Here is a 10,581-nt window from a genome sequence, read left to right as displayed (position 1 = left end):
CTACAGAATGCTATACTGTAGCCACACTAATTTTAACTGGCACATACTCTTCTTACTTTGCTGACTATGAAATATTGTAAGTGCGGTTCTGCTCTGAAACGTGACTGTGCAAAACGGGCACTTTCTCCTTAGATAGGGTGACCAGACAGCAAATGTGAAACACTGGGACGGGGGTTTGGGATAATAGGAGCCTATATAAGAAAAAGACCCCAAAATCGGGACTGTCCCTATAAAATCGGGACATCTGGTCACCCTATCCTTAGATTGCCCCTTTCTCTGTGGTTAACCTCTTAGCTGTTTGGAGACACAAATAAGTTTTTGATGATGTCCTCCTGTTTGCTCTGCAGCTCCAGTGCAGCTAGAGAGAGTGTGTAGTATGAACAGGATTATTTTCCAAGCTCTCATTTACAGGGAGGTTAGTCAGTGACATCAGAGCCAGGGCTGGGTGGAAATTTTCTGGTGGAATGTTGTTTGGCTGAAAACGCTGATTTGAGAAAACAGAAACATTCTGCGGGAATGTCCCATTTTGACAAAATTCCAGCGGAAAGCGGGCAGGTTTCCAATGGGAACTTGCTTGCCAGGCAGGTTTTGAAATCTGCCTGGTTTCCTGTCCACTTGCCCACTTGACTCTTTGGCAGCCTGGTAGCCCTGGCGCGAAGACGCCCCGAACTGCTCTGACTCCTAAACTCCTGGGATCCAGGCAGCTCCAGGAGCCTTGGAAATGTTGCTAAAAGGTCACAACAGTGACTTTTTCAAAACAAAATGTTGTAAAATGTTTGTAACAAAACCCAGAACCAAGTGAAAATTGCTTACTTTTCGTTTTTGTGGCAGATGCCAAATCGGTTTCAGGAACCCTGAGAATCATGACCCTGGGCCAAGTTTCAGACACAACTGGCTGAAGTTGTGGCTTCTGGTGGAAACCATCTTAAACTGAGTGGCTCTGAGTGGCTTCTACTTGAAACCAGGCACAACACAAAGGTGTCAGAAGAATTTTGCTTTGTATTTGGGGGTTTATCACAAGATTTACAGCAACTAATTCAGGGGGCAAGAACTCCTAAGAACTGAAGCTGCCAGCTGCCTAGACCTCTTCTCTTCTCTTCTCTTCAGACTGCCCTCATCACCAAAAGATTGGCATGCAATCAATCTGCCTGCAAATTTGAGATTTTTAATCATTTCTTTTTTATGTACATGAGGTAAATTAGTTAATGGGTGGCCAATAACAACAAAGAGCTGAGTACTGCGACATCCACTGAAATCCAGGGCCAGTAATATATCATGATTCATGAGTAAGGCTAAGATATTGTCACGGAGGTGCAGGTGGTGGGGGGATCCGGCAGCTCCAAGGTGCTGCCGCGGGGAACTCTGCAGCTTCCAGTCCCTGGGGGAGGAGGGAGACCCTGCAGCTCCCAGCTGCCAAGGGCAGTTCCCACAGCTCCACAGTGGCAGGGAGGAGCCCTGTGTTTTCAGCCACCCTGGGTACGGGGGAAACCCTTCCTCCGTCCCCATTTTATCGTAGTTATTTTTAATAAAAGTCAGGGACAAGTCATGGGGCTTCTGAGCATTTTTGGTCATTGCCCATGACCTGCCTGTGACTTTTACTAAAAATAACCATGACAAACTCTTAGCTTTAATCATGATAAGTTCTCTCTCCACCAGCCTATACTCACTATTATTCAGTAACAAAGAAAGTGTCTCCTCCTTAAAGATGCATGTTTAAATCAATTGGTTTTCAAGATAAAATGTGTGTGATTGTTAAGGTCTCTTATAGGCTTAACCCGAAATGACAATTAGCAGCTGCAGAACTTCCCTTTGGGAAAAGCATCTTTCCCAGCACTCTTTCTATTAACACAAACTGCGATTTCAGTTCTCGGTCGATCCAGGCATTAAACTTTGTTGTTGCTGGTCATGGGGGTTACAGAGCGAAGAATAAGAGAAATGCAAAATCTTTACAATCACTGGCAGCTCCTCGGAGCTACAGAGCCTGAGACTCTCGTAGTCACTTCAGCGGGAACTGGCTTAGGCCCACTGTGCATAGGCAGGAGCAGTTAGGGTTATTGCCCTGTGATTTTAAAGGTGTGTCTTTGAGCAAACACGAGCGGTAGAGCCATTGTGACTCAGCGAAGCTGGTAAGTGGTGTAAATATGTGATACCGTCAGCAGACATGCAGCAGCTTAACCTTCGAACACCTGGCAAATTTACTTTGATTTGCTGTGTGCTGGCTGGAACATCAGGTCTATAGGAGTAAATGGCTACTAGTGAGTTGTTTATTCACTGAAGCACAAGAGGTGGAAGTGGACATTTCACCACCGGGCACACAATGCTGGGGCAGCTATTGAAAAGTGAGCCTCTTTTCACAAGTATTTTGAGAACAACCGATCTCTGGAGGCGTCCATGTCCCAAGGACGCTCAGATATTGACAAGAAGAACATTTTGTAACAAAGCAGAGGCCACAAAGAAGGTTATTCCAGGTGGGTAGAAATGTTTTGTTCTGTGTTTCACATAATTTACAGTAAAATGGCCAGCGACTGACCCGTTTCTCTATCCCCTAGCTAAGCTGAGGAGAGTCTGTGTGTTCTTCACAGTGTACATTTCCATTTTAAAATAGTCCTGCTTCCATCAGAGCAAATGTTCCCAGCTCATGGAAGTGAACTAGTTATATTAAAAAACAGGCCAGCCAGGAAATAGATGCATCCTAGAAGATGAAGTCCTAGAAGAGAAGCTATTCCTATTACTGTAGGCAGTCGGCCAGGGCTGATGGAGCTGCTATTAGACTCAGGCCTTGCAAAGTAAATTGTCACCTGAAGTTTACAAATATGCCCTGATAGCAGCTCTCGGATACCCAGGGTTCATCCTGTAGCATCCAGGTAGGACTCGCAGCGGGGTCTCTCCCCCAGCTCTCCCTGCAGTGGGAGTGTTAGAAATTGGAAGAACCGTGACCTGTGTGCAGGGAGGGTTCGAGTCAGGCAGCGCCGAGGTTCTGTGTCCCCGAAGGCTCCTGCCAGGCACCAAGTGAAGGTCACTGGGCACAGAAAGATGGCGAGGCAGGAAGTGGACTGAATTACGCTCCCCTGGGCTAGAGAGACCCTGAGTGGGGATTTACCTGAGAGTGGGCAGTTAGTGCTGGCACAGTCTTCTCATGGGGCGAGGTGGCTTGGAGGGTGGGGTAGCTGCTTGGCACTCCCTATGAGACCTGCCGAGTGGCTTCCCCAGCAGTCGCGATACCTGGTACCTTGCAGCAGGTGCTCAGCCACCTCCAATGTCACCCCTGGCTGCCAGCTTTCAGCAGCCTGGCCTGGCTCTCTCCCTTGGCAGGCTGCCTGCCTTGGGGAAGGGTCTGGCTGCCTGTCTGAATGGGGCTGGCCCTGTCAAAATTCCCCTGGAGCTTCAGTAGCCAAGAGCCAGGTGGGGGGTCAGAGGGAGAAGGGCTAGAAACCACTGGGGATCTGCAGCTGACTCCCTGGGGATGGCTGATTGCCGGGGCTTCCAGCCCTCCCTGCCTTGCACTGGGCTGTAGCCCGGCCCTAGCCTGCTCTGCTGACACTGCCTTACCATGCTAAGAAAGCCAGCAGTGTGTCCGGCACCTCTCCCCAGGGACGGGCGGGTAAACTAGGCAGGTCTCCAACGCACGCTCTAAAAGCCCCCCGGCCCTTCACTGGGTGAGAAAGGGGTGCAGGATTTATACGCTGAATTTTTCAGCCACTCTCAAAACTGGGGTGAAAGAAAGGCCTTGGTCAGAACAATGTGGGGTTATTTACCCAGGTAAACTCAGCAGGGAATAGGGTGACCAGATAGCAAGGGTGAAAAATCGGGACGGGGGGGGGGGGGTAATTTGCACCCATATAAGACAAAGCCCCAAATATCAGGACTATCCCTGTAAAATCAGAACATCTGGTCACCCTGGCAGGGAATGATGCTCTTTATCTTCTGTCTCCGGGGAGAGCAGCCGTCATGGTGACCATTAGCAATGTGGGGAGCTCAAGGAGAGCCGGGCACATCAGCTGCACCCCCTCCTCCCCTACTCCCCACAGAGCATTATGTGCTTCTAAATGCCACTGTTTATTTTCAAACTCAAGCAGCAAAGTCTCGGCTCGGGGGGGTTGATTTTCTCCTTCCTTGTGCCTCAAGTTGTCATCTACAGCTCCATGTGGCCAGAGCAGATCCCACCGCTCACTTCTAGCTGCACAGGCTAGAAGGCTGTGGAAAACCAGGTGCTCTGGGATCCAGCTGGCCATTTCTTGTCATCCTTTCACAGCGGGCTTACTTCAGCTGGCCTCATTTCAGGCCCAACGTTGAGAACGCAGTTCCAGGCTGGGGCACAGGACTTATTTTGTAGTGACACATGTTGTGAGAGACTATCAGTGGGCTCCCCTGGATAATCTTGTGTGGTGCAATGCATCAGAACGGTGGTGCCCGTAGCTAGCTCTCATGAGAGCGTGTTGTCAGTTTCCCAGCGGACTGTATCGTAACAGAACCTCACTCCTTTTTCTCCCTGTGGAACGGCAACATTGTCAAGGAATTAACACAGCAGACAGTTTGTTAAACCTCACTAATTTGAGCATTTAAAAACAAGACGAAACAGGAGACGGAGTCCCTAGTCAACAAGACTCTCTTCAGCAGAACATCCCTCTTCTCTCTCAGAGCCAGAGCGTCTGCCTTGGGGAGAGGGGTGGGAAAGGAAGCTAGATAAGGCCTTTGAGGAAGGCCAGGACATTCTCAGTTTCTGGCCCAGAGCAGAGAGATTCAGCAGGAACCGTAGCCTGGAAGCAAAGCATGTGGGGAAACGGGGAGAGATCTCAGAAAGCCCTTGTGCTCAGTGTAAAGAGATATTGGGGAGAGTAGGGGAGGCTCTGCAGTGCCTGGGTGTGCCCTGTGGTGGTCCCAGTCCCAGGTGAGGGGTGGGGGACAGAAGAAGGAGCATGGAGGTGCGGGACTGGAGAATCCTGGGCAAGGGTTGGGGAGGAGGCCAATGTTGGCAGTGGCCCTGGGGCAAAAGGAAAACAGGGAGGGTTGGGTTTGGGGCAGCTGGTTCAGGGACATGGCAGTGGGAAAGCACAGACTCTTCCATGGCAGCAGGGTGGCGCACTGAGGTGGTGCGATTATACCCCTGCCACAGAGGAAGAATGGGCAGACAGGCACGTTTTATCGACTTTTTGTTTGGTGTTTGTTAACCTTGGAAAGGGAGAATTTTTGGCTGGCTTGGCCCAAGGGCAAAACTGATCTAATCACACCAGCAAAGAGGGGAAACCGCATCAGTGGCCGTGCCTGGAGATGGAGGAGTGCGACTCTGTCAGCGCAGGGTAGGCCTGAAGTTTGTTCGGTTCCTGGTTGGTACCAGAGCAGCCTCTCCTGCATCTGCACATTGCCGTACTGCATGCTGCAGCTAACACGCTTACAACCAAATACAGAGAAAGGAGGAGGATGAATTGAGCTGGGTTTTTGACTTCTGAACACCAAACTTGGGGGGAGGGGAACATCTCCTTGTAAATCTCTTGCTTGACCTGTGTGCGGTAACGCTGAAAAATGGCTATAGTTTCAGACCCGCCATTTATTTTGGGGGCTTCCTTTCTACAAACATAAAAAGAGGCACAGTCTGTTTTTGCTGCAAAGCTTTTCTGGGAGCCGTGTGTGTTGATCTCAGTGAGGGGAATTACTGGGGTGGGCGAGACTTCCCATTGACATCTGGGATCAAAGTACAGATCAAGCCGTTCACCGCGGTGGGGAGAATGTCGCTCTGACCTTGTGATACGTTTTCTGGGATGTTGCCCTCAAAGGGAGAAAGAACCTTCGTTACCTCGCCATTCGCCGGATTGCTGCGAGCAAAATCAGCCGACATCGGCCAGGCTGCAGTTAACAACAAGGCACTTGGAGTCAGTACTTGGCTTTGTCCACCACCTCCCCCACCCACCTCAGCAGTAGCGTTTTTATTAGAACATCCCAACATTATTTCTTTGAAACATTTTTTTAACGTCAAAGGCTCATAAATGAAATGAAAATTCCCTCCCACCAAAGAAAAAGTGAATTTCCTTCCAACATTTTTTAAATGAAAGATTTTTCATTTCATTTATGGGCTTGATGCTGGAATGATCTTAACATCCCTGCTGGCCTTAAAAATCTATGGGTGAAATCCTGGCCCATTGCAATCAGCAGGGATCTTGCCATTGACTTCAGTGAGGCCAGGGTTTCATCCCATGTATCCAAGTTTTGCTCCCAAATTGGAAAATTCCATAAAATTCATTAAATGAAATTTTCTAACTTCTTGTAGTGTTGTTGTGAACGATGCACCATTGCAGCTTGCCTGGCAGAACACGCATCCAGAATGTAGACTGGCCACTGGTATTTTAACCATTGTTGGCAATGGCAAGACTACACAATGACTAAAAAACCCCTTTCATTGTTGCTAGCACCAGCTGAATTGCAATGGGGAACAACTACAAAAGAAAATGTCTAGACCAGGCCCTTGAGGTTAGTGGCTAAATCTGACTGATCTTAATTGAAGGTGGATTTTGCCCTTAATGACAGGTTTCCTAGAGAACGTGGAGCCCTTCTTTAAACTTTCAGTCTGAGGCTTTTTTTCTTTAAATGCAGCTTTTTACTTCCACTCTTAACTTAGCTGATGACTTTCTTTGGTAATATCTTTTAAAGGCCGTAGCACATTCAGAAATGACAGAAGACCTACAGCATTTGATAAAAAGATTTTATTATGGGCAGGACGGTTTAAAAAAGAGGAGGATATTCCAGCTCTATTATCGTAAGTAGACCTTGTTTTCTTATGTTGTCAAAATCTCCACCACTGGTGACTGTGAATGAATTGTGTGGGTGCGCTGCTATCTCAGTCCAAAAACAATACAAACCCATCTTGAAGCAGTAGCTTTTTTTTTTTGTTGTTGCCAACTCTGTAAAGTGAACTGGGTTAAATTGCTTTGGAGATTAGGAATTTCAGAAGAAGACAGAAACCATTTTTAACACACATTGCTTTGTAGCTCACAAATCACTGTGCTGCCTAATGTCCATTTCAGGTTATGTGCTTTAACCACTTTTACGAATTAAAGTGATTAAGAAAGGCACATGACTTTCAAAAGAAAATTTGGAACATCCATAGTTTTAGCAAAAAACATCTGAAGCGAGTTTCCATCATGCCAGTTTATACTTTCATTTCCCTATTTAGATCTTTTTTTAAAAAAAGAACATCAGTTCAAGGAGTAGAGACATTAATGCCTCCTGGTCTTTAACATCGGTGTGTTTATGTGTGTGTGTGTGGGGGGGTTCTTTACTTGTTCCTCAACACTTGCTTTCCCCATACAGATGTAATTAAAGCCACTCTTTTGCTACAGTTTCACGAGGGATTGGCTTAAGTTGTCATGCTAAAATGTCTATTACAAGGAATAACAGTCAAAGAAGTGCCAGGAGCAGGGCAGGAATCAGACAGTGGCTCTGAGAATCACAATTTGCTTCCTGACTTTTCCTCTGCCCACCCGCCAGTGCAAGAAGTGGCTTCTCTCCCCACACTGGCTGCTGCACTGGCGAACTATGTTCACTTAGCCCTGCTGAGAATCTAGCCCTGGAGGCTGCAGTTACAGATGTGCTGAGCTTCATAAAATCCTCCCAGCTGGTGTGCCACGGCCCTGTGCTTTAAGCCTTCAGCAGCTGCCCGCTCGCTTCCATCCTCACTGCAGCTGTTGGACAGCTCGCTTTGCTTTGGCTGACTTTCTACGGTGACAAGCCAGACTCGAGATGCGCCTCGTGCAGGAGCTTTTCCTGGAATGTTATGGGATGATAATGACAGAGCAAAGGGGGAGTCGCCGTGAGAAGCAGCTGCAATGTGAAAAGCTTCCATTGATCATAGCCAAGATGTGCATTCCTGGCCCAGGCCAGAGCACCAAGTCACCCCACCAAAGGTAGCATTAGCTGGCAGGACCATCATTCGTATGTACCAGTGGGGATCAGACCCCCATCTAGGTTAAAGTAGCACAATCAGCTGAGGATGTGGCCTCCTGGATTTCAATCATTCAAAGGATTAAATTGCACTCCAAGCTGTGCCACTTGTCTGCTCTTCACTCCTGAGTGAGCCAGGAAAAGGCAGAGGAGCAGCATTCATTCCCTGGGGGGCCTCCTTCAGATCTTTGCTTTATGCAGCATCTGGCTAAATCCCTCAGGCCGCGGCTAGTTTACTGTTAACTTCCCGTTTAACAATCAATCAATAGAAAGAAAACAGAAGACCTCTGAGCAAAAATAACCTGCCACTGGCAAGAACTGCGCAATTCTTTAAACAACTCCCACTCCTCCCCCCTAAAAAAACCCTCTTGTTTTATTCCACGTTGTTGTCATCTGACCAGAAATCTGCTCTGCCCTTCTGCAGATCTGAGGTCATCAAAGCTGCTACGAGTAGAGTGAGGATCAAAATTTGCTACATCACAATGGCACTGACTCTGCTAGGCTGCTTGGTCATGATCATCTCGGGCAAGCAAGTAAGTAAGTGTGTTTGTACTGGCTGGTCAGCAAGTGCACTGTGTGAACGGTGCGGCAGGTTCACATTTTTCTTAATAAATACAAAGGTTTTTTGAGCAAATACACATTAAACAATATATTAGGGATGATGAGTTACTTACCACATGTTCCTGACTCTAATATGGTATTGGTCATGTGACTTATTGGACAATTATTCTTTCTGATTGACTTGGCAATAACCCACTGCAATGCAGCTGTCAAAGCCAGTTATTTCCCTGTGGCTCAGTATGGGTCCTCTCCAAGGAGAAATGGACAACTCCTACTGACTTCAGTGGGCTTTGGCTCCGGCCCTAACTGAGACACTGGCTCCATTTCTTTCAGGCCACTCAGCCCATTCTTTCCCCAGTGCTGTGGGCTCCTGCTCCCCACTGACCAGACCACACAAGCTCAGCTTGTCCCGGAGGAATGATCATTTGCTGTGGCATCACTCAGCAGCTGCTTGATGTTGCTGCTGCCCCGCTGGTTGTGAGGCAGGCCATCCAGCACCTCGGTCTAATTACACACGCATCAGCTGTGTGCTGTGACCATTCCTTGCTGGGCTGGTGTGACCCTTCTGATGAGTGACAGCAAAGAAAAACACTGCCTCCAAAAATGTCAGCTCAGCGTAGGTGGGGACAGGTGGCCTCCTGGCAGGGATGGGAAACCTAGATGTGGAAACTGGTGGCCTGAAGCCTGTGAGTGAAATAAATTAAACAAGCAGTGATGGGTGGATGGGTACTGGAACCAAACAAAACAACTCCAGAGGGTCTCTGCTTCTGGGTCTTTCAGTGATGAAAGCCCCCCCCCCCCCGGTTTGTCCTAGCTGTTCACATGCCTTTGGAGCAAAGGCAATATGCTTTCTCTGCTAATCCGAGGCTGCAAGTACTGGCAATTAGGTGAAGCAAGGAAATCTAGATTCAATAACTTCTTTCATTGTAAAAAATCAAAAGAACCCTGGGGTGCCAAAGCAAGAGAAGCAAACAAGTGGGATATTTATTGTTGGGGAAATTTTATTGTGCAAATGAGTTTCACCGTTTATATTCAAAGGCTGCTAGAAGAGATGACACGCTGCTGAGGATGAATACCGAGAAGAAGGCCATGTGGAGGGCTGAAGCAGAGACAGAACTGGAAGCAGCTGCAATGAAAGCTCAGTGATCAAGACGGGATTTATTTTAGCAGCAGGCGATAAGTGATTTATACATGTGGCATATGCACCTCTGTTCCGTTAACTCTTTGGAGCTTCTTGTCACGGCAAAGATTTGCTATAGAAAAGTGTTTACTTATGAATTTTGAAACCCTGGTGGAAATTCCAGCAGACTCGGTTAGAAGCCTTCTACTGATCTCTGAGCTTTTGTGTACACCTCAGTTGGAGAGTCAGAAATCAGTAAATTGGCTTTTTTTCAAGCCGACATTGGCCAGCTTGGAATCAGCTGAGAAAGAGGACCAGGGTGGTTCAGCGGGTTGGGTGCTAGCCTGGGACTCTGGAGACTCAGCTCCTTGCTTTACCACGGCCTCCTTGCATGACCTCGAGCAGTTGCTTACTCTCTTTATGCCTTAGTGCCCCATCTATGAAATGGGGGTAATAGCATTTGACTACCTACTAGGGGGGAGGGATAGCTCAGTGGTTTAAGCATTGGCCTGCTAAACCCAGGGTTGTGAGTTCAATCCTTGAGGTGGCCACTTAGGGATCTGGGGCAAAAATTGGTCCTGCTAGTGAAGGCAGGGGGCTGGACTCAATGACCTTTCAAGCTCCCTTCCAGTTCTAGGCAATGGGTATATCTCCTATTATTACCTTTTTATTACCTCACGGGGGTGTTGTGAGGATAAAGACATTCAAGATTGTGAGGTGCTCAAATGCTGTGGCTAGGGTGAAGCAGTTTTCCCACCCTGTGAGAATTTTTGAGGTTTCAAAAAAAATTTCCTATCCCAGATCAGGATGAAAAGTTGAAATCTCAAAAGGTTTTGCAAACAAAAACAAACAAACCCCACAATATTTGGGGGTCAATCTAAGTATTTTTTATTTCAATTTTGACCTTTCCCCCCATTTTAGAAACCCTTTTTTAGTCTAAATTTACTAACATTTTGAAATGAAAAGTC

The 10,581-nt window shown here is 47.5% G+C and overlaps 1 protein-coding gene across 1 annotated transcript; it reads left to right on the top strand.

The window, feature by feature from the left end:
• The first annotated feature begins 2,234 nt into the window (after positions 1–2,234).
• On the top strand, positions 2,235–9,713 carry LOC120372515 (protein FAM162B-like). The gene is made up of 4 exons (XM_039489704.1): positions 2,235–2,468; positions 6,643–6,748; positions 8,357–8,465; positions 9,532–9,713. The coding sequence occupies exons 1-4, from the start codon at positions 2,318–2,320 to the stop codon at positions 9,637–9,639; spliced, it is 474 nt and encodes a 157-aa protein (XP_039345638.1). The 5' UTR covers positions 2,235–2,317; the 3' UTR covers positions 9,640–9,713.
• The last annotated feature ends 868 nt before the right edge of the window (positions 9,714–10,581 follow it).

Source organism: Mauremys reevesii, linkage group 9 (genome assembly GCF_016161935.1).
Source record: "Mauremys reevesii isolate NIE-2019 linkage group 9, ASM1616193v1, whole genome shotgun sequence".
Taxonomy (NCBI): domain Eukaryota; kingdom Metazoa; phylum Chordata; order Testudines; family Geoemydidae; genus Mauremys; species Mauremys reevesii.
This window is presented reverse-complemented; position numbering and strand designations above follow the sequence as displayed.

Excerpts from the sequence above, each read along its gene's own strand:
- LOC120372515 (XM_039489704.1), top strand. The coding sequence starts at position 2,318 with ATGCTGGGGCAGCTATTGAAAAGTGAGCCTCTTTTCACAAGTATTTTG. Across the intron at positions 2,469-6,642 it reads CACAAAGAAGGTTATTCCAG|GCCGTAGCACATTCAGAAAT; the intron begins GTGGGTAGAAAT and ends TATCTTTTAAAG. Across the intron at positions 8,466-9,531 it reads TGATCATCTCGGGCAAGCAA|GCTGCTAGAAGAGATGACAC; the intron begins GTAAGTAAGTGT and ends TTATATTCAAAG.